At 55.6% G+C, this 23,568-nt stretch overlaps 1 protein-coding gene across 1 annotated transcript in view; it reads right to left on the bottom strand.

The window, feature by feature from the left end:
- PAMR1 (peptidase domain containing associated with muscle regeneration 1) overlaps positions 1-23,568 on the bottom strand; it is a 115,957-nt gene that overhangs the window by 46,125 nt on the left and 46,264 nt on the right. The window contains exons 5-6 of the mRNA XM_054161408.1: positions 13,997-14,214; positions 5,802-5,909 (exon numbers count right to left, since the gene is read on the bottom strand). Coding sequence (XP_054017383.1) covers positions 5,802-5,909; positions 13,997-14,214 — 326 coding nt within the window. The remainder of the gene's footprint in view (positions 1-5,801; positions 5,910-13,996; positions 14,215-23,568) is intronic.

Here is a 23,568-nt window from a genome sequence, read left to right as displayed (position 1 = left end):
TCTCTGGACACCTTCCAGCAGCTCAACCTCTTTCCTGACCTGAGGAGCCCAGAACTGGACACAGGACTCAAGGTGTGACCTAACCAGTACCGAGCACAGGGCACAATGACTTCCCTGCTCCTGCTGGCCACACTGTTCCTGATGCAGGCCAGGATGCCATTGGCCTTCTTGGCCACCTGGGCACACTGCTGGCTCATGTTCAGGCAGCTGTCAATCAGCACCCCCAGGTCCCTCTCTGTTTGGCAGCTCTCAGCCACTCTGACCCCAGCCTGTAGCTCTGCCTGGGGTTGCTGTGGCCAAAGTGCAGCCCCTGGCACTTGGACTTGTTGAATGCCATCCTGTTGGCCTCTGCCCATCTGTCCAGCCTGGCAAGGTCCCTCTGCAGAGCTCTCCTACCCTCTAACAGATCAACTCCTGCCCCCAGCTTGCTGTCAGCTGCAAACTTGCTGATGACTGACTCAATCCCCTCCTCCAGATCATCAATGAAGATGTTAAAGAGGATGGGGCCCAGCACTGATCCCTGGGGCACACCACTGGTGCCTGGCTGCCAGCTGGCTGTGGCACCATTCACCACCACTCTCTGGGCTCAGCCTCCAGCCAGTTCCTAACCCAGCTCAGAGAGCTGCTGTCCAAGCCAGGGGCTGACAGCTTAGCCAGCGGTTTGCTGTGGGGGATGGTGTCCAAGGCCTTGCTGCAGTCCAGGCAGACTACATCCACATCCTGCCCCACAGCCACCAGGCACTCACCTGGGCACAGAAGGAGATCAGGTTGGTCAGGCAGGAGCTGCCCTTCCTAACTCCATGCTGGCTGGGCCTGAGCCCTTGGCCATCCTTCAGGTGCAGTTATTGCCCCCAGGACAATCTGCTCCATCACTTTCCCTGGCACTGAGGTCAGGCTGCCAGGCCTGGAGTTTCCAGGTTCCTCCATCCCACCCTGCTTGTGGATGGGGACCACACTGGCCAGTTTCAGTCACCTGGGACCTCTCCAGTGAGCCAGGACTGGAGGAAAATGATGGAGAGCAGCTTGGCTTGACCCTAATTTGTGTCTCTGGAGGAAGTTGCTGCTCTGTGGCAGGGCATCACAGGCTACATGGACAGGATCAGCTGGACTTGTTGGTTCAGGGCTCTTTAATGCCTCCAAGAAGGACACTGAGGGGCTGAAGCATGCCTAGAGAAGGGCTGGGGAAGGGTCTGGAGAACAGGGCTGGTGAGGAGCAGCTGAGGCAGCTGGGGGTGTTCAGTCTGGAGAAGAGGCCGAGGGAGACCACCTGGTCCTCTGCAACTCCCTGAGAGGAGGTTGGAGCCAGGTGGTGGTTGGGCTCTTGCCCCTAGTAACAAGTGAGAAGAGGAAAGGAGATGGCCTCAAGTTGCACCAGGGGGAGGTTTAGGTTGGACATCAGGAAAAACTTCTTCACTGGAAGGGTTCTCAACCAGTGGCACAGGCTGCCCAGGGAGGCTGTTGAGTCCTCATGTTGGAGGTGTTCCAACAAGGTGCAGATGTGGTGCTGAGGGACATGGGTTAGCAGTGCACTCGCCAGTGTTGTGTTAATGGTTGGACTCACGAGCACAAAGGTCTTTCCCAGCCTAAATGATACTTCTGTGACTGTCAGCATGACCAAGGGCTTGCTGGCAGGGCCATGCAGGTACACTGACCTCAGTTTGAGACAAGAAAGAAGCTCAAGTATGGAAAACAGGAATTAGTTACCTACTATTAGTTACCATCATCACAGAGCAGCTTGCTCGTAAGGAGGGATTTGTTGCTGGTCTCCAGCATGTGTCTTCACTGTGTTCCAGTGCAGATGCTGGAGAGATGTGGATTTGATGGGTGAGCTGTCCAGTGGGCAAGGAATTGGCTGGGTGATGGCATCCAGAGGGTAGTGGTCAACAGCTCAATGTCCAGGTGGAGACGGGTGACAAGTGGTGTCCCTCAAGGCTCTGTACTGGGACCAGGGCTGTTCAACATCTTCATCAATGGCACAGAGAGTGAGACTGAGGCCCCCTCAGCAGGTCTGCAGGTGACACCAAGCTGAGTGCTGTGGTTGCTCAGTCTGAAGGACAGGATGGAGGCATCCAGAGGCACCTGGCCAGGCTGGAGAGCTGGCTGAGGAGAGCCTCAGGAGGTTCAACAAGGCAAAGTGCAAGGTCCTGCACCTGGGTCAGGGCAATCCTAGAGATCAGTCCAGGCTGGGGGAGGATGAGATTGAGAGCAGCCCTGCAGAGAAGGACTTGGGGTGCTGGTGGGGGAGAAGCTGGACAGGAGCCAGCAGTGTGAGCTGGCAGCACAGAAGGCCAAGGGCAGCCTGGGCTGCATCCAAAGCAGTGTGGCCAGAGATGGAGAGAGAGGATTCTGCCCCTCTGCTCTGCTCTGTGAGACCTCACCTGCAGGGCTGTGTCCAGCTCTGGAGCCCTCAGCACAGCAAGGACATGGACCTGATGGAGAGGCTCCAGAGGAGGCCACCAAGGTGATCAGGGGGCTGGAGCAGCTCTGCCTGGAGGCCAGGCTGAGGGAGCTGGGGGTGTTCAGCCTGGAGAAGAGAAGGCTGCAGGCAGCCCTAAGAGCAGCCTGCCAGGACCTGAAGGGGGCTACAAGAAGGCTGCAGAGGGACTGTTGGCAAAGGCCTGCAGGGACAGGCCCAGGGGCAATGGTTTGAAATGAGAGCAGAGCAGATTGAGATTGGATGTGAGCAACAAGTTCTGCAGCAGGAGGCTGCAAGAGGTTGCCCAGGGAGGTGGTTAAGGCCTCCTGCCTGGGGATGTTGGCTGGAGAAGGCTGTGAGCAACCTGCTTTAGTGGAGGATGTCCCTGCTGGCTGCAGGGGGTTGGACAGCATGGCCTTTGGGGGTCCCTTCCAACCCAAGCCATTCTATCATTCTATGGTTAGTCCCTGAGTTTGCAAAGCAAGAGACCATTTCCAGGCTGCCATCCCAGAGGACAAAGCAGACTGCTCCTTACAAGCAACCTGTGCCTTTACTTGTTTTATTGGTGCTGCAGAGTGTAACTGACAGAGCAATGAGGATTGACTCTTGCTGCAGGAAAGCAGCTTGACCAGTGCTGCTTATCCTGGTGAGTACATGGGATTTAGTTTAATAGCAGGAAAAAACATTAGGCTCCTTGTGGTTTAGCTCATTGAGGTGCTTTCCATAATTCCAAGAGTGATTCCCACATCTTTAATCTGGGTAAGAGACAAAAAAGACAGAGCTGCATTGGGGTGGTGAGGGACTTGGAAGAGCTCTGATTCTGTCATGAAATGTCCATTGCTGAAGTTCTATCACTCAGCCTCAACTCACTCCACAGTGACATAACCCCACAGCCTCCCTCTGCTCCTTGGGCTTCCTTAACCCCCTCCTATCCTTCTGAGGGCCTTCTGCTGCAGCACCTCAGGTCTTCTACATGCACTTTCCATGAAGGGGCTCCATTTCTCCTCTTCCTTACACCTGACTTGCTCCAAGAGAACCAGAGTGAGGGAATCAGCCTCAGAGGGCCCACAGCTGCAGTCAGTACTCCCTCCATGAGGATTTGATGATCTCTTTCTGCAGAAAGCAATGGATTTCCCTGGGCTCCACCTCCCAGGGCAGCCCTGGTGCTTCAGACAGAGTGATTCTGAGCCTGCCACAATCTCCTGGCAGCGTTTAACCTGCAATGCTGCTCAGGAAATCACACCACCAACTTTTAAAGAGCAGCAGCCATAAAGTTGGTTGGTTGGATGGCTGGTTGATTGGCTGGCTGGCTGGTTGGTTGGTTGGCTGGCTGGCTGGCTGGTTGATTGGCTGGCTGGCTGGTTGATTGGCTGGTTGGCTGGCTGGCTGGTTGGTTGGTTGGCTGGCTGGCTGGTTGATTGGCTGGTTGGCTGGTTGGTTGGCTGGCTGTTTGATTGGCTGGCTGGCTGGTTGGTTGTTTTTCCCACCCCCAATTCTTCCTTTTGCTCTCGAAAAAGAATTCAGAATTTTTCTACCTCTGTCTCCCCATCCACTGGAAAACACTTAGGATATGCTTTGGCAAAACTGAAGGAAACCTCTAACAGGAAAAGCTTCTTTGGAGCCAGAGGGAACAGAGATGTGCCATGATGTTTTCCCACATCTAAGAGAAAACAGCCAACCTTTCTCTGTGCTATGGAAGGCAGCAGCGTAGGTGCTGGGAAAAGCATTTCCTAAGGTCAGCAAAATGCAAGCCCACAGCCACAAGCATCAGGAAGCATTTCATCCACCTAAAGTGTGCTTTCACAACTCAAACTACAGGATGCCTGTCAAGTTAGAAATCTCTCTGAGCAGCTTTTCAAGTGCCTCCTCCCTTTTATCCTGGTGCCACAGGTACCCTGCATGCTTTACACTAAGGCAGGAGTTTCATCCCAGCCTTTTGTCCTCTGTTGGTTGCTCTGCCTGCTGCATGCATGAAGTTTCTGCACTGGAACCACAAAAGCAAACTAGGAAAAGAATGTGAGCTTCCTCTCTTGCCTGGACTGCAGTGCAGAGCCTGCCAAAGCTAGGGCTGAGGCTTGCTGGAAATGCAATTCATTTGAAACTGAAGGTTGGGTTTGAAGCAGACAGGAACCTTTTCTTCTTTTCCTCTTTCCTTAACTCTCTCCTATTCTCACTGAGCAGCTGCAGAGAGCTCAGGGCTTCCCTGTGCTTCAGTGACTGCCAGGAAAGAGGGGGTTGCCAGAAGAGCCAGCCACACCAGTGCTGGGGGCAGGAACCCTCAGTGTTCAGCAGCCCTTGCCCTGTAGCAACCACCCCAGGAATCTGTGCGGTGTGGCCGAACGTGGCACGTGGCACCAAACCCTTCTCAGCCTCACAGAGACTCTCAAACTACCTCTGCTCTGCTGGGAGGAAAGTCAAGTCTTAGGAGCTGCTTCTGGATCTGTAGGTCTTTTACCTCACAGTGATGCCTGCAAGGAGGTACTGTCACTGTGCTTTACCTCGCTCCTGACAGCGGCACGTGTTGGGGAAGGCTGCTGAAGCAGCGAGCTGGGGCAGGCTGAGGTTGGCTGCTCCTGGCACAGAGCTGAAACCTCTGGAAGCTGGCAAGGCATCATGTGCCTTGTGGCCAGAGTGATGCCACAGCAAGCCATGCTTCTGGCTTGGGCCACATATGATCCCAAGTGGATTTGACTAGCATCACTGAAACCCTCCAGGGGCAGCTGGAGCTGTAGCTCAGTGGCTTTCAATACTGCACAAAGCTCCTTTTGGCTAGCAGAGATGACACAGCCTTTCTCATAGCACACAGTGCACAACACTTACCCCCTCTTGCTCTTTCAAGGCCTGCTAGATAAAGACATCTGCTCAAGCATGAAGAACTAAATCACTAGAACAGACAACTGATCTGAACACTTCTGAACCCAGCTACTTTACAACTGACTCAGCAGGACAGAACCAGCTGGAGTGGGGTATGCACAGAGTCCATTCTTTTGTGTCTGCTTTCATCCCAGGTCTCTGTCAACCATGGTGCCAGAGCCCTACCTTTCAGGTGGCTGTGAAGGAAGAAAAGCTTCCTAGGAGTGCCTCTGCCCAGAGCTCAGCTGGGAGGTGTGCTGAGCCCCAGAGAGGAACACAGCAGGCAGGCCTATCTCTGTCTGATGAGGCCACTCCATCCCCAGATTTCTGGCACGCTGTTTCCCAGCCCCAGCTCTGGTCTACAAGGCTCTGGAGTGGAAATCCTCGTGTCCCAGAGCGGGCCCCAAGAAGCTGAGTGTGCTCTCTGGCAGCATGCCTGACCTAAGCCGCACATCAATGCCCCTGCTGCCAGCTGCTGGGCAGTGCCAGCCGCTGGGCAGTGCCAGCCCCTGCACGGGGGGCCTGTACTCACAGCTCTCGCAGCGGCTCCCGGTGTAGCCAGCCAGGCAGGCACATCTGTAGGCACCACTTTTCTCCAGGATGCATGTCCCATCGTGCAGACATGGAGAGGAGGAGCAGGCTAGAAAAGAAAAGCAAGAAGATCCATGGGGCTCTGGTGGGCTGGGAGGGCTGCCTGGCTTCCCCCACCGCGGCTGCGCTTCGCAGCACACATCCTGCAGGAGAGCTGGGGAGGCAGAGAGGAGCCCTCAGCAGTGCCTGCAAATCTCTGCAGGGTGGCTGTCAGGGGGATGGAGCCAGGCTCCTCTCTGTGGTAGCCAAGGATAGGGCAGGGGGCAATTAATGCAAACTCAATCACAGGAAAGTCCACCTCAACATGAGGGACACCTCCTTTACTGAGAGGCTGCTGGAGCCCTGGAGCAGGCTGCCCAGGGAGGTTGTGGAGTCTCCTGCTCTGGAGACTTTCCAACCCCACCTGGATGTGTTCCTGTGTGAGCTGGGGAGGGACTTCTCAGGATCTCAGGCAGTGATAGGACTAGGGGGAATGGAATGAAGCTGGAGGTGGGGAGATTCAGGCTGGAGGGGAGGAGGAAGTTCTTCCCCATGAGAGTGGTGAAGCCCTGGAATGGGTTGTCCAGGGAGGTGGTTGGGGCCCTGTCCCTGGAGGTGTTTAAGCCCAGGCTGGATGAGGCTCTGGCCAGCCTGATCTAGTGTGGGGTGTCCCTGCCCATGGCAGGGGGGTTGGAACTGGATGATCCTGGTGGTCCCTTCCGACCCTGACTGATACTATACTATGATACTATGACCTGCCCTGGGTGCTCTGCTCTGGCAGGGGGCTTGGACTGGATGATGTCTGGAGGTGCCTCCCAACCCCCATGAGTCTGTGGTTCTAAGGCACAGTAAAGGGCCTAATGCACATCCAAAACCCCTCTGCTCTTTCTTACTGGAGAGGGGACCTTACAGGGCTGGGCAGTTCTTTTCCCCACACTCTTCACTCACTCTTAACACTTCCCTTCAGCTGCAGTCAAGTGGTGAGAAAGATTTGTGGAGGAAAAACAATTTTCAGCAAGCTCCAACAGTGTTTAAAGCTTCACCTAAATTAAAAAAGCTCAACATCAATTTATCTTCTTCCTGCCATTCACCCCAGAGCTTAGGAGACCTTCTGGGATCTGTGGTTCTGGTGAGGTTTTATTCTGGGCCTCAGATCTTGTTATCACAGACTTGCTCTGCCATCACAGACTTTGACAGTGGCTTTGCCCCTGAGGAGTGCTTTGGTGTTGGGTTAGGGAAGCCCTGACTGGCCACGCTGACCCTCTCCAACCTGATTTCCTTCCATGCCCAGGTGACTGCCTGGTGGCTGTGGGGCAGGCTGTGGATGGAGTCTACCTGGACTTCAGCAAGGCCTTGGACACTGTCCCCCACAGCAAACTGCTGGCCAAGCTGTCAGCCCCTGGCTGGGACAGCAGCTCTCTGAGCTGGGTTAGGAACTGGCTGGAGGCTGAGCCCAGAGAGTGGTGGTGAATGGTGCCACAGCCAGCTGGCAGCCAGGCACCAGAGGTGTGCCCCAGGGATCAGTGCTGGGCCCTGTGCTCTTTGACATCTTCATTGATGATCTGGAGGAGGGGATGGAGTCAGTCATCAGCAAGTTTGCAGATGACAGCAAGCTGGGGGCAGGAGTTGATCTGTTAGAGGGTAGGAGAGCTCTGCAGAGGGACCTAGACAGGCTGCACAGATGGGCAAAGGCCAACAGGATGGCATTCAACAAGTCCAAGTGCCAGGGGCTGCACTTTGGCCACAGCAACCCCAGGCAGAGCTACAGGCTGGGGACAGAGTGGCTGAGAGCTGCCAAACAGAGAGGGACCTGGGGGTGCTGATTGACAGCTGCCTGAACACGAGCCAGCAGTGTGCCCAGGTGGCCAAGAAGGCCAAGGGCATCCTGGCCAGCATCAGGAGCAGTGTGGCCAGCAGGAGCAGGGAGGTCATTGTGCCCTGTGCTCAGCACTGCTCAGGCCACACCTTGAGTCCTGTGTCCAGTTCTGGGCTCCTCAGGTTAGGAAAGAGGTTGAGCTGCTGGAAGGTGTCCAGAGAAGGGCAACAAAGCTGGGGAGGGGTCTGGAGCACAGCCCTGAGAGGAGAGGCTGAGGGAGCTGGGGTTGCTTAGCCTGCAGAAGAGAAGGATCAGGGGTGACCTCATTGCCCTCTACAACTACCTGAAGGGAGGTTGTAGCCAGGTGGGGGTTGGTCTCTTCTCCCAGGCAGCCAGCACCAGAACAAGAGGACACAGTCTCAAGCTGTGCCAGGGAAGGTTTAGACTCGAGGTGAGGAGAAAGTTCTTCACCGAGCGAGTCGTTCGTCATTGGGATGTGCTGCCCAGGGAGGTGGTGGAGTCCCCATCCCTGGAGGTGTTCAAGAGGGGATTGGATGTGGCACTTGGTGCCATGGTTTAGTCATGAGGTCTGTGGTGTCAGGCTGGACTCGATGATCCTCAAGGTCTCTTCCGACCTTAGTGAGACTGTGAGACTGTGACCCCAAGCCTGCCAGGGGAGCCCTTGCACACCACAGATCTAGCAGTGATGCAGATCAAGCTGTCCAAACGAGGATGAGTGACTACCAGAATGTGCAGTGGTGCCATTTAACACCAGCAGACTCCAGTGTGCACTGAGCCAGGCTTCTTTTGTGTGCCTGCTCTCTGTGCAGATGAGCAGCTAGAGCAGCACTGATCCTCAAAAGGACAGATGAAGAAAGCAGTTACTCTTGCATTATTTTCCAAACTGAGTGTGGGGTTTAGCAGACAGAAAGCAGAGCTGAAATCTCGAGATTAAGAGCCAGTCTTTAAGTATCTCCAGCACCAAGGGTCTCAGGATCTAGTGCCCTCCTTCAGCTCTGTCTGAACACAACAAGACTCTGCAGCAAACTTCACATCTTGATCCACAGCAGTTCAGTTTCACAGAATCATGGAATAATAGAGTGGTTTGGGTTGGAAGGGACCTCCAGAGGCCATCCAGTCCAACCCCCTGCACTCAGCAGGGACATCCTCCCCCACAGCAGGCTGCTCACAGCCTTCTCCAGCCTCACCTTCAACAGCTCCAGGCATGGGGCCTCAACCACCTCCCTGGGCAACCTCCTGCAGTGTCCCAGCAGCCTCCTGCTGCAGAACTTGTTGCTCACATCCAATCTCAATCTGCTCTGCTCTCATTCCAAACCATTGCCCCTGGTCCTGTCCCTGCAGGCCTTTGCCAACAGTCCCTCTGCAGCCTTCTTGTAGCTCCCTTTGGGTACCAGAAGGCCTGCCTGGAGCTTTCTCTTCTGCAGGCTGAACACCCCCAGCTCCCTCAGCCTGGCCTCGTGGCAGAGGTGCTCCAGCTCAGGCTGACCACAAAACCATACTCTCTGCCACCTTGAAGAACAATCTGAGCATGGCTGGTAACTTCCAGGTTCAATTTTGAAATAAGACTTGCTAGCAGGGTCTGTATTCCAATTGCTCTGCTGAGCAGCTTTGTCCTTCCACCCTGAACACACCAATTACTTCAAGACGAATCTTGGCAGCAGCCATTGAGTGTTGCAAGCACAACAAACCTGCCCTGGGGCACCTGTGCTGAGGTTGTCTACTGTTATATTTAAAGCATTCCATCTCTGCTGCAGTCCAGAATGACAGAGAGCAGAATCCTCAGCCTTCCCTGCAAAGACTTTGATACATCCTATATCCAGATGGCAAGAGGCAAGAAATACATAGCTACCACACATGGATTTCTCTGGAGTGTTCATGTAACAGCAATATGGAATGGAGTGGAGTGGAGTGGAGTGGAATGGAATGGAGTGGAATGGAGTGGAGTGGAGTGGAATGGAATGGAGTGGAATGGAATGGAATGGAATGGAGTGGAGTGGAGTGGAGTGGAGTGGAGTGGAGTGGAGTGGAGTGGAGTGGAGTGGAGTGGAGTGGAGTGGAGTGGAATGGAATGGAATAGAGTAGAATAGAGTAGAATAGAATAGAATAGAATAGAATAGAATAGAATAGAATAGAATAGAATAGAATAGAACAGAATAGAATTAACCAGGTTAGAAAAGATCTTCGAGGTCATCAAGTCCAACCTCTCACCCAACACCATCTAACCAACTAAACCATGGCACCAAGTGCCTCAGCCAGGCTCTTCCTAAACACCTCCAGGGATGGGGACTCCACCACCTCCCTGGGCAGCACATCCCAATGGCCAATCTCTCTTGCTGGGAAGAATTTCTTCCTCAACTCCAGCCTAAACCTCCCCTGGCACAGCTTGAGACTGTGTCCTCTTGTGCTGGTGCTGGTTGCCTGGGAGAAGAGACCAACCCCCACCTGGCTACTACCTCCCTTCAGGGAGTTGCAGAGAGCAAGAAGGTCTCCCCTGAGCCTCCTCTTCTGCAGGCTAAGCAACCCCAGCTCCCTCAGCCTCCCCTCACAGGGCTGGGCAGTGAATGACTTCATTGAGGACTGGGGCCTGACTAAGGACAGGAATTCCTTTGTTGCAGGGAATAACTATGGGAATTGTACTGTGTCCAACCGACCTCAAATCTCACTGTGAGGGAGGGGAGGAGAAGCAGAAGACCCTGTACAGGCTGACATGCTGCAGCTGATGGTCTGAAGCCAGGGCACTTTCAGCTATGTCTCCTGATTCTGTGACAGTGAGCATGTCCAAGTGACGGTGGATGAGTGCCAGAGGCTGCCTGAACATGCCTGATGCTCAGGAGCACTAAATGCTTCTCTGCTGAGGGGGGTGGTGGTTTCCTGGCTCCAGTCAAACCATGTGGGACAGCACTGCCAAAGGCTGTGTCAGAGTTCACTGGCTTGGGGGTACACAAAGGAAAGTGCTGCTGAGATCAGCAACAGGCTTTCATCTAACTAGATCCAGTAGACATCTGATCCCTGAGAGGCCCTCCCTATCTGGCCCCCCATCTGAAGGCTGCTGGGGGGAAATCTAGTCACTCATGCCAATTACTGGGTGCCACTTGACCCTGGGAATGGGATGGGAACTAGACCTGCCTCCAGAGCAGGCAGTGCAGCAAGCTGTCCTTTGGTAACTGCAGGTGCAGTGGCCTCCCCTAAAGGGGCTTCACAGCTTGTTTTGCAGCAACAGAACCTTCCAGGCAGTTGAACCAGTGACCCCTGTGCAGGCAGGGCCCCTGCTTCAGCAAGCTGAGAACTACCAGCCTGCACACAGCTTGGGCCAAGGGAAGCCGGAAAGGGAAGGAACTCAAGTCTGACAGCACAAGACACTTCTTCAGCCTTCTCCATCACACCACTGTGGTGCTGGGGCCATCAGATCGTGGGCTGCCCAGGGAGGTGGTGGAGTCACGGTCCCTGGAGGTGTTCAAAAAGGGACTGGATGTGGCACTTGGAGCCATGGTTTAGTTGTCAGGAGGTTTTGGGTGATAGGTTGGACTTGATGATCTCTGAGGTCTTTTCCAGCTTTATTGATTCTATGATTGTATGATCACCTCCGTGGCCTGGTCCCCATCCTGCAAGCAGCAGCTGCTGCTGCTGTCACCCACAGCACAGGGAATTGCTCTAGCAAGCTCTCTGCAGCCTGTTCAGGGATCTCACAGTGCTGTGCAGAGAGGGAAGTTTCAGGAGCAATGCCTGAGTCTGCAGTGTGCTGCCAGAGCTTTCAGCGCCGTGCTGCCCCTGCTTTTCACTCTGTGCTGCTCCACGCACGCTGTACTCTCCGCCTGAGCTGTCCTGCTGGCCAGGTTAATGCTCCACGTGAAAGCCACTGCCAGCCTTTTAAAAGCTTTTCACGCTGGGCCAGAACAGCCTCATAATGAAGTGCACAGTAAGAGCTCCTCACAAACTCTAAGAAGCCCTCTGCAACGTGCTCTGTGTGGATTACCACACTTGCAGCCACCCAGCCTCAGAAGAATTACGGCTGAAAATGGGGCGGAAATAAAGCGCCGAGCAGCCTTTGAATACCAAGTGCTCCCTGCTGGGCAGGGGAAACAGGCCGGCTGCAGCTCCCACCATATGGAGAGCCTTAGCTCCCGCAGTGTAGGCAGCCCTTACGCAACACAGCCCCCGCCGCAGCCGCTGCTTCCCTAGCGCCTCTCCTGCTGCCAGCCCGGGCCGGCGAGCCGCAGCTCACCGCTCTGCCCTGCTGCTAGCAGGTAGGAAGGGTTTGCAGCAGGAGGGTTTGCAGCCCCCAACGCTTCACAGCTGGCAGGCTGCTGCTCACACCCCCGATCTTTGCTAACAGCTGATCCACTTCGAGCTCTGTGTCTTTGCAGGAGGGTTATAGAAACCACCTGAGCTTCAACAAGGCCAAGGGCCAGGTCCTTTAATTGGGTCACCACAACCTCAAGCAGTAGACTAGACTAGACTAGCCTAGCCTAGACTACCCTAGATTAGACTAGCCTAGCCTAGCCTAGCCTAGACTAGCCTAGACTAGAATAGAATAGAATTAACCAGGTTGGAAAAGACTTCAGAGGTCATTGAGTCCAATCTATCACCCAACACCATCTGATCAACTAAACCATGGCACCAAGTGCCTCATCCAGGCTCTTCCTAAACACCTCCAGGGATGGGGACTCCACCACCTCCCTGGGCAGCACATCCCAAGGGCCAATCTCTCTTGCTGGGAAGAATTTCTTCCTAACATCCAGCCTAAACCTCCCCTGGCACAGGCTTGGGGCAGTGTGGCTGGAAAGCTGCCTGGCAGAAAGGGATCTGGGGGCTTTAATGGACAAGCAGCTGAATAGGAGCCAGCAGTGTGCCCAAGTGGCCAGGAAAGCCAAAGGCCTCCTGGCTGGGATCAGCAATGCTGTGTCCAGAGGAGCAGGGAGGGGATTGTCCCCTGGCACTCAGCTCTGGGGAGGCCACACCTGGAGTGCTGTGTCTAGCTTTGGGCATCTCAATTCAAGAGACATGTGGAGGTGCTGGAGCCAGGGCAGAGCAGGGCAAGGAAGCTGGGAAGGGCCTGGGGAAGAAATATGATGGAGAGAGACTGAAGGAGCTGGGGATGGGTAGTGTGAAAGAGAGGAGGCTGAGGGGAGACCTCATAGCTGTCTACAGCTGCCTGCAGGGAGATTGTGGAGAGGCTGCTGCTGGTCTCTGCTCACAGGTAATTAGTGACAGAGCAAGAGGGAATGGCCTCAAGCTGCCCCTGGGGAGGTTTAGGCTGGCTGACCAGCAAGAGTGGTCAGGGATTGGAAAGTGCTGCCCAGGGAGGTGGTGGAGTCCCCAAGCCTGGCTGTGTTTGAAGGTGGTTTGGCTGTGGTGCTTGGGGCTATGGTTTAGGGGTGAGCCTTGCAGAGCAGGGTTCTGGGTTGGACTTGGTGATCCTGAGGCTCTTTTCCAACCTGAATGTTTCTGTGATTCCCAAGCCAGATACACCCTGGAGGATGTCAGGAGATGGGGGTCAGCAAGGTGTAGGGAAGGCAGGTGATGAAGGTGAGTTAGAGATCCTGGAGGCTTTGCCTACAGCAAAGCTGCAGGCTTGGCTCAGCCTGCTGTGCCTGCACTGTGGGCAGATCTGATCAAAATTCCCTACACAGCTAAACAAGGAAGATCCAGGAGCAGTGCAGAGGCTGCTACCAACGCAGGGGCAAACTGAGGAGCCAGCTACACCTCCAGGGTTATTTTGCAGCCAGAAAGGAAGGATGGGAAGCAGTGTGGGGGACTCAAGCACTGAGTACTACCAAACCCACAAGAGTTCTGGAGCCCTGCTTCTGTCATTCATAACGCTGAGCTCATCACAGAATGAGAAATGCCTCTTGCTTTTTTTTTCCTGTTAAAGAGTCTGTTCTTGGTACAGACTTTGGCCTTTTTAAGCCCTAATCGTGTGACAGAATGAGCCAACCCAGGAGTCACACCAGGGCATTCTCCCTCAGCTGATGGCGAGGCTGTGCATGAGCACTGTGCTCAGGGAGAGAGTGCCCCTGCTCCTGCAGGCGGCGTGGGGCAGCCCCGCCACCGCAGGCACACACACCGCCCCTTCCTCCCCCCCTTTCCTTCCCTGCTCTCAGACGGGAAAGCCTCACACAGCAGCAGCTCTCCTCTGCTGCCTGGCGTGCCTGTTCCTCACGCAGGCAGAAGGAATTCAGCCCTCACGCTCAACATGCCGCCCCGCGGCTTTGCCCTCTCCCCTGCGCTGCCTCGCCGCAGGCTGCCGCTGGAAGTGCTTAACGCGGGAGGGAGACGAAGCGACGCTGCATTCCTGAGAGCCCACCCGGGGCTTGCTTTACCTGTGAGTTCCTCAAAGACAGCGTGGAATCCATCAAAGTTCTTGGACCCATCCGACTGGAAGAGGAGGTGGAGGGCAGAGCCGGTGCTGCGGATGGGCGGCGGCCTCTCGTTGCCGCAGAACTTCTTGATGACTCTGCTGTCCAGGTTGTCGCCGTCGCGCACCTCCACGTAGTCATACTGGCACATGTAGTCAAACTCCAGGCTCAGCATGGAGAACCTAGGGGAACCAGGACAGGCAGGCAGGCAGGCAGGCTGCACTCTCCCCTCTGTGCACCCTGGCTGGGGTTTGGTCAGATGTTCAGCTGTGTTAGTGCCTCCCCTCCACCCAGGGAAGCGACAAGTCCCTCATCACACACAGTCCTCCTCACTTCGTCTCAGATTTTGCAGTGTGACCCCTGGAAGGCAGCTCAGCTCCACACAGCTGCTCCAGGAGAACATTCAAGTGGCAGCACAGTGAAGGCTGGGTTCCCTGGAAGGCAGCTCAGCTCCACACAGCTGCTCCAGGAGAACATTCATAGAATCATAGAATCAATAAGGTTGGAAGAGATCTCAGAGATCAGCAAGTCCAAGCTGTCACCAAACACCTCCTGACAACTAAACCATGGCTCCAAGTGCCACATCCAATCCCCTCTTGAACACCTCCAGGGATGGGGACTCCACCACCTCCCTGGGCAGCACATCCCAGTGGACAATTACTCTTTCTGGGAAGAACTTTCTCCTCACCTCCAGCCTAAACCTCCCCTGGTACAGCTTGAGACTGTGTCCTCTTGTTCTGGTGCTGGTTGCTAGAGAGAAGAGACCAGCTCCCTCCTGGCTACAACCTCCCTTTAGGTAGTTGTAGAGGGCAATGAGGTCTCCCCTGAGCCTCCTCTTCTGCAGGCTAAACAACCCCAGCTCCCTCAGCCTCTCCTCACAGGGCTGTGCTCAAGGCCTCTCCCCAGCCTTGTTGCCCTTCTCTGGACACCTTCAAGTCTCTCAATGTCCTTCCTAAACTGAGGAGCCCAGAACTGGACACAGGACTCAAGGTGTGGCCTCAGCAGTGCTGAGCACAGGGCACAATGACCTCCCTGCTCCTGCTGGCCACACTGTTCCTGCTGCAGGCCAGGATGCCCTTGGCCTTCTTGGCCACCTGGGCACACTGCTATGTGGCAGAACAGTGAAGGCTAGGTTGAAGTCATACAGTCTGTTCATGTGCATCACATGCAGTGCTAGAAGGTTCACCTAGGGTCAGTTGCTGTCAGGGTTTCTGTTGTGGCTGTCTGGTAAAAGTTGCTCAACTTCCCCTAAACAAAGCTCTAAGTACTGAAAGAAACAGCAGCCAAGGTGAAGAAGGCTCAAAAGCTATTTCCATTGTGATGGTCAGAAGTCAGCAAGCTGGGGTAGGAGCAAAGCTCAGGGATGTGAGAGCAGTAGGAGCAGGCAGAGAAAGAGAAGAGGAAATGCTGCAGCACATTGTTGTACCACAAAGTACAAGGGGAGTGAAGCCCAGTGCCTGGCACTTGCCCTTCTTCTAGCTCAGAAGGAAGGGATGAAAGCTAAGCAGAAGGGAAAGACTCCAAGGCTCTCCCAGCTGTGCCGCAGGGCTCATGCTCAGCAGCAGTGACATTAAGTGCTGGCCTTTGAATCCATAGTATCCCACGGGAACAGGAGGCAGGAACACCACCTGCCTCTGGAGAAGGAGCTGTGGCCAGGGCTGCCAGGCCCACCTGTGGTGTGGCAGCCATGGGTCAGAAGGTGTGGGCCTGGGAGAGGCCATGCAAGCACATGGAGCAGTATAGACTGGGGACTGAACAGTTGGAGAGCAGTGAAGGGGAAAGGGACTTGGGGGTCCTGGTGGATGGGAGGTTGACCATGAGCCAGACATGTGCTCTGGTGGCCAAGAAGGCCAATGGCATCCTGGGCTGCATTAGAAGGGCTGTGGTCAGTAGGTCGAGAGAGGTTCTCCTCCCCCTCTGCTCTGCCCTGCTGAGGCTGCATCTGGAATATTGTGTCCAGTTCTGGGCCCTCAGTTCAAGAAGGACCTCAGGGAACTGCTTAAGGGAGTCCAAAGATGATGAAGGGAGTGGAACATCTTCCTCATGAGGAGAGCCTGAGGGAGCTGAGGGCTCTGGAGCTTGCAGAGGAGGAGCCTGAGGGTGACTTCATTGCTGTTGCTAAAGCTGTGCAGGGGCAGTGCCCAGAGGCTGGAGCCAGGCTCTGCTGGGGGATGCCCAATGCCAGCCCAAGGGGCAGTGGTGGGAGCTGAGGCAGAGGAAGTGCCATGGAAGCAGGAGGAAAATCTTTTTCCTGGTGAGGATGACAGAACCCTGGAACAGGCTGCCCAGGGGGTTGTGGAGTCTCCCTCTCTGGGGATATTCCAACCCTCCTGGATGTGCTCCTGTGTGACCTGCTCTAGGTGCTCCTGCTCTGGCAGGGGGGTTGGACTGGATGAGCTTTCCAGGTCCCTTCCAGCCCCTCACATTCTGTGATTCTGTGAGCACTGCTCAGCAGAATGCTTCATAAATGGAGCCAGCTGTGTGCTTACCCTGCCCCAGAGCTCCCAGCACCACTGACAGCCACCTCTGGCATCAGGATGAGTCTCCTGTGCTGCCTGGTGCAGTGTGTGCTCAGGGGCTTGCAGAGACTGCATTTTTACACCAAAGAGGTGAGACAAGCTTTGGATCCACTGCTAGATCTCACAGGCTGAAGTGGCAAGGGAGTCCTGCAGCCTGTTTCCTGCTCTTCCCTTCCTGGGACTCAGGTCTCCTTGCTAAGGGGGCCACATGTTACACGGAGTGACCTTTCTTTGACGGCTCCTGAGCTGACTTAAGAGGCCTCTTGACTCGGTTGCCTTCGTTCAGGTTATATGGTTGGGTTCAGAGCATCAGGAGGAGCACACAGAGAAATGAATGAGCAGTCAGAGGCAGCTGCATCAGTGCAGCAGGGCCTCTCATTCTTGAACTCATCTGCTGGAATGTGGAATGAGAAGCAAATGACATCTGCTTCAAATATGCATTGGAGAGAGATTAACTCAGCGTAGCTTTGCATAGCATGCATGAGCTGACTCCTCGTTCTGTCAGGCTTGCCAGGGACATCCTCACAGCCATCAGGTTATACACTACATCCCCAAAACACTCTTTCCCTGGCAGAACATACCCCAGGGGCCTACCCTGATGGAAGTCACAGAGCAATACAAATTAACCCATTCATCCTTGTCACACTTCAGGGGCTGCAGTTTAGAATACATAGAATAAACCAGGTTGGAAGAGACCTTCAAGATCATCGTGTCCAAACCATCAACCAATCCAACACCACCTTAACAACTAACCCATGGCACCAAGCACCCCATCTAGTCTACTCCTGAACACCTCCAGTGATGGTGACTCCATCACCTCCCCAGGCAGCCCATTCCAATGGGCAATCACTCTCTCTGTGTAGAACTTCTTCCTAACATCCAACCTAAACCTCCCCTGGTGCAGCCTGAGACTGTGTCCTCTTGTTCTGGTGCTGGGTGCCTGGGAGAAGAGACCAACCCCCACCTGGCTACAACCTCCCTTCAGGTAGTTGTAGAGAGCAATAAGGTCCCCCCTGAGCCTCCTCTCCAGGCTAAGCAACCCCAGCTCCCTCAGCCTCTCCTCCCAGGGCTGTGCTCCAAACCCCTCACCAACTTTGTTGCCCTTCTCTGGACACCTTCCAGCAAGTCAACCTCCTTCCTAAACTGAGGAGCCCAGAACTGGACACAGGACTCAAGGTGTGGCCTAACCAGTGCAGTGTACAGGGGCAGAATGACCTCCCTGCTCCTGCTGGCCACACTGTTCCTGCTGCAGGCCAGGATGCCATTGGCCCTCCTGGCTGCCTGGGCACACTGCTGGCTCATGTTCAGCTGCTGTCAACCAGTACCTCCAGGTCCCTCTCTGCCTGGCTGCTCTCAGCCACTCTGACCCCAGCCTGTAGCACTGCCTGGGGTTGCTGTGGCCAAAGTGCAGCACCTGGCACTTGGATGTGTTCAATCTCCTGCCCTTGGCCTCTGCCCATCTGTGCAGCCTGGCAAGGTCCCTCTGCAGAGCCTCTCTACCCTCTAACAGCTCAGCTCCTGCCCCCAGCTTGCTGTCAGCTGCACATTTACTGATGCTGGACTCCATCCCCTCCTCCAGATCATCAATCAAGATATTGAACAGGCTAGGGCCCAGCACTGATCCCTGGGGCACACCACTGGTGCCTGGCCGCCAGCTGGCTGTGGCACCATCAACCCCAAACCCATTGCCCACTCCTCTGCATCAGCACCTTTCTGATGGGATTGAGGTGCAAGGACACAAGGGAAGAAGTAAGAATTCTGATGCTTGGGTCTGGTGTGACAGGGAATGCAGCCAGGTCCTGCCCTTCAGTCACAGCAACCCCATCAACACTCCAGGCTAGGGGCAGAGCTGCTGGAAACTGCTCGGTGAAAAAGGACCTGGAGAGGTTTGTTGACAGCAGCTGAAGGTGAGCCAGGGGGTGCCCAGGTGGCCAAGAAGGCCACCAGCGTCTTGGTGGCCTGGAACAGCAATGGTGTGGCCAGGCAGGACCAGGGCAGGAATTGTCCCCTGGTGCTGAGCACTGCTGAGGCCACACCTTGAGTCCTGGGTTCAGTTTTGGGCTCCTCACTCCAAGAAGGACATTGAGGAGCTGGAGCAGGTCCAGAGAAGGGCAACAAAGCTGAGGAAGGGTCTGAAGAACAGGGCTGGGGAGGAGCAGCTGAGGGAGCTGGGGTTGGTCAGCCTGGAGAAAAGGAGGCTGAGGGGAGACCTCATTGCTCTCTACAGCTCCCTGGAAAGAGGTTGGAGTGAGGTGGGGGTTGGTCTCTTCTCCCTAGTATCAGGTGATAGGATGAGGGGAAATGGCCCCAAGTCACACCAGGGGAGGTTGAGGTTGGATACGGGTTTGGAGATGGGACTGGAACAGGCTGCCCAGGGAGGTGGTGGAGTCCCCATCCCTGGAGGTGGTCAAGAAAGGTGTGCCCAGGGCACATGGGGACACGTTTTAGTGGCCATGGTGGTGTTGGGTTGATGGCTGGACTCATGATCTTAGAGGGCTTTTCCAACCCAACCAATTCCACATTGTGTGAAGGGGTCTGGGCTGCTGGCTCTGTAGTGGCAGCAGTGTTGTTTAGAGCTGGAAAGATAAGCTCTGTCTGGCAGCATGCTTCTGAACCATGACCATCAAGCTGTCAGCCCATGGCTTGGATGGGAGCACACTGCGATGGGTTAGGAACTGGCTGGAGGCTGAGCCCAGAGAGTGGTGAATGGTGCCACAGCCAGCTGGCAGCCAGGCACCAGTGGTGTGCCCCAGGGAGCAGTGCTGGGCCCCATCCTCTTTAACATCTTTATTGATGATCTGGAGGAGGGCATTGAGTCCAGCATCAGTAAATTTGCTGACAACACCAAGCTGGGGGCAGGAGTTGATCTGCTGGAGGGTAGAGAGGCTCTGCAGAGGGACTTTGCCAGGCTGCACAGATGGGCAGAGGCCAAGGGCAGGAGATTGAACACATCCAAGTGCCAGGGGCTGCACGTTGGCCACAACAACCCCAGGCAGAGCTACAGGCTGGGGTCAGAGTGGCTGGAGAGCAGTCAGGCTGAGAGGGACCTGGGGGTGCTGGTTGATGGTAGGCTGAACATGAGCCTGCAGTGTGCCTAGGCAGCCAAGAGGGCCAATGGCATCCTGGCCTGCATCAGGAACAGTGTGGCCAGCAGGAGCAGGGAGGTCATTCTGCCCCTGTACACTGCACTGGTTAGGCCACACCTCGAGTCCTGTGTCCAGTTCTGGGCCCCTCAGTTTAGGAAGGAGGTTGACTTGCTGGAAGGTGTCCAGAGAAGGGCAACGAAGTTGTTGAGGGGTCTGGAACACAGCCCTGTGAGGAGAGGCTGAGGGAGCTGGGGTTGCTTAGCCTGGAGAAGAAGAGGCTCAGGGGTGACCTTATTGCCCTCTACAACTACCTGAAGGGAGGTTGTAGACAGACAGATGTTGGTCTCTTCTCCCAGGCGGCCAGTACCAGAACAAGAGGACACAGTCTCAGGCTGCGCCAGGGGAGGTTCAGGCTGGATGTTAGGAAAAAGTTCTACACAGAGAGAGTGATTGCCCATTGGAATGGGCTGCCTGGGGAGGTGGTGGAGTCACCATCCCTGGAGGTGTTCAGGAGAAGACTTGATGGGGTGCTTGGTGCCATGGGTTAGTTGTTTGGGTGGTGTTGGATTGGTTGATGGGTTGGACACGATGATCTTGAAGGTCTCTTCCAACCTGGTTTATTCTATGTGTTCTATGTATTCTATGTAAGAGGTGCAGCCAGGGAAGGCACAGAAGGAAGGAGCCATACACATCATGCTGGTTTTGTTTGCTCACTCTGCTTCAAAAGGGCTTGAAAACAGAGTGGGAGATGTGAAAGGCAGAGGGGGTCCTGGCCTGCATCCTGTTTAACTTCAGCAGAGAAGCAGACACCCTGTGCTGATGACACAGGATCCCAGCATTAGAGCTGGCAGCTCAGGACACCTGCCAAAGCTTTGAAAGACCTCCTGGCTACAGCCCAGGAGACAGGATCCTTCACAGAGCACGAGGTCTGTTGCTGTTTAAATCCCAGGTCCAGGCAGTGCAGCGACCTCTGCTCCCCCAGCTGTGAGGCGGCTGGGGCATGAGCGGCATGAGGCTCAACGAGTCGCAGTGCAAGGGCAGGAGCACACCATGCTAAGGGCTGGAAGGGAGCTCCAGAGCTCATCCAGCCCAATCCCCCTGCCACAGCAGGGTCACACAGGAGCACATCCAGGTGGGTCTTGAATATCTCCAGAGAGGGAGACCCCACAGCCCCCCTGGGCAGCCTGCTCCAGGGCTCTGTCATCCTCACAGGGAAAAAGATTTTCCTCTTGTTCCCATGGCACTTCCTCTGCCTCAACTCCCACCCAGTGCCCCTTGTGCTGGCATTGGGCATCCCCCAGCAGAGCCTGGCTCCAGCCTCTGGGCACTCACCCTGCACAGCTTCAGCAACAGCAAGGAGCTCACCCTCAGGCTGCTCCTCTGCAAGCTCCAGAGCCCTCAGCTCCCTCAGGCTCTCCTCCTAAGGAAGATGTTCTACTCCCCTAATCATTTTGTGCCTCTGTGCTGGACTCTCTCAAGCAGTTCCCTGTGGTCCTTCTTGAACTGAGGGGCCCAGAACTGGACACAATATTCCAGATGCAGCCTGAGCAGGGCAGAGCAGAGGGGGAGGAGAACCTCTCTAGCTGTCCTAACCACAGCCCTTCTGATACAGCCCCGAATGGGATTGGCCTTCTTGGCCACCAGAGCACACTGCTGGCTCATGGTCAGCCTTATGCAGTCCAGAAGGCAGCCCTGTGCTGGGCTGCAGCCAGAGGAGTGTGGCCAGCAGGGCAAGAGAGGGGATTCTGCCCCCTGCCACTCTGCAAGCCAGGAGGCACAGGACCAACACAGGACATGAGGAGCTCTATCTACCTCACGTAAGGCAGTCCTGGAGTGTGCTCCGAACCGGCTGAGCTTTCCAAGGTGGTCTGCCTGTCAAGGTGGCCATTGAGGTATCTCAGCAGTTAGATCCTGTGGACAACTGGTACACTGCAGCTAGAACTTCTCCTTCAGGCCCTTCCTGCCCAGAAGGGCAGGCACCACTCAACAGGCTGCCAGAGTTTTGCTGCTGGGTCTGCCATCCGTGCTGCATCGGTGCCTTCTCTGCCTCTGCAGGGAAAGGCAGGGATCTCCTCCCTGGGTGCTAACTGCTCAGGGCTGGAACACACAGCCAGGGTGGTGCTGAGTCAGCACAACTGCTCACAAAGCAGCTCCTGTCTCCTTTCTCTCCCTGCACAGCTCCTGCCTGCTGCAGCTCTGACAGCTTGCGAGGGCAGGGCTGGGGGCTGTGTGGCACAGATGGGGAGCAAAGCGATTTGTCTCTGCTTAGACAGGGCAGGAGGACTCTTAGGAGCACAGATAAATCTTCCTGCGTGCCACACAGCCCCCATGGGGGTGGCTAGGCAGAGGTGTCCTGATGAATGGTGCTCAGCTGGTGCTGGGGAGTTGTTCTCCCTCTGTTAGGCTGTGATGTAGAGGTGCCCTCAGCCCCAGCCTCGGCAGGGGGGGGGTCACAGCACAGCAGAAGGCAGCTCCCAGCTTTCAGTCATTTTCTTTAATGCCTCAGCTGAGATGCAGTTATAAATATTTTCCTTTGGCTGGGAGCTCTCCCCAGAGGGCTTGGAGAATGTACTCATGCTGTGGAAGCTGATGAAATCAAGACAATGCTTAGCATTCCATTTTGTATCTGATGACCCTGTAGCACTGAATTGCTGTGCTTAGCTTCATAATGGCCAAGAGAACTGAGACAGCTGCAGTTTTCATAGGATCCCAGAAGGGCTCAGCTTGGAAGGCACCTCAGAGATCATCTCCTCTAACCTCCTGCCTGCCCTGTCCTGGGCAGGGACACCTCTCAAGTGGACTCGGCTGCACAAGGCCTCATCCAGCCTGGCCTTGGACACCCCCAGGCAGGAGGCAGCCACAGCCTCCCTGGGCAGCCTGTGCCAGAGTCTCACCAGCCTGGTACTGAAGAACCTCTTCCTCAGCTCCAGTCTAGCCCTGCTCTGCCTCAGCTTCAAACCATTCCCCCTTGGCCTGGCTCCAGACACCCTCATGAAAGGTCCCTCTGTATCCTTCCTGTAGGATCCCTTCAGGTACTGCAAGGCAGCTCTAGGGTCTACCTGGAGCCTTCTGTTCTCCAGGCTGCACAGCCCCAGCTCCCTCAGCCTGTGCTCACAGCAGAGCTGCTCCAGCCCTTGCTTCATCTTTGTGGCCTCCTCTGGACCCTCTCCAGCAGCTCTGTGTCCTTCATATGCTGAGGACACCAGAGCTGGAGGCAGGATTGGAGGTGAGGTCTCAGCAGAGCAGAGCCCAGGGGCAGAATCCCCTCTCTTGACCTGCTGCCCACACTGCTCTGGCTGCAGCTTGGCACACAGCTGCCTGCTGGGCTGCAGGAGGGCACTGCTGGCTCCTGGGGAGCTGCTCAGCACCCAACAGCCCCAAGTCTCTTTCTTCAGGGCTGCTCTCAACCCACTCTGCCCCCAGCCTGGATTTGTGCCTGGGCTTGGCCTGAGCCAGCTGCAGGACCTTGCACTGTGGCTTGTTGAGCCTCATGCAGCTGGCACCTGCCCACTTCTCAAGCCTCTCAAGATCCTTCTGGATGGATCCCAGCCCTCAGGTGAGTCCAGCACACCACACACTTCTTGCTGAGCTTTTCCTCCTTCCTTGGACCTTGTGCCTGGTGCCACGTGGCTGCCAACCTGCTGCCAGCTGGCTGCTCCCCCAGAGATGGGTGCATCCGCTCCGATGTGCTTGCACAGGATCCCTTCCCACACTCAGCCAAATGCAGGCTCCCCTCTGCCCAGCTCTGCAGCCTGGCCAGGTGTGGCTGAATGGCAGCACAGCCTGATGGGGTATCAGCCAGTGCTCCCAGATTGGTACCACCAGCAAGCTGGCTGAGAGCCCACTCTGTCCAGCTCATTGTTGAAGATACTGAATAACACTGCAGCATAAGCCCTGCCAAGCTTCCTGCTGCCTGTGGGATCTCCCTGCT

The sequence above is a fragment of the Dryobates pubescens genome, chromosome 5, assembly GCF_014839835.1.
Source record: "Dryobates pubescens isolate bDryPub1 chromosome 5, bDryPub1.pri, whole genome shotgun sequence".
In the NCBI taxonomy this organism is placed as follows: domain Eukaryota; kingdom Metazoa; phylum Chordata; class Aves; order Piciformes; family Picidae; genus Dryobates; species Dryobates pubescens.
This window is presented reverse-complemented; position numbering and strand designations above follow the sequence as displayed.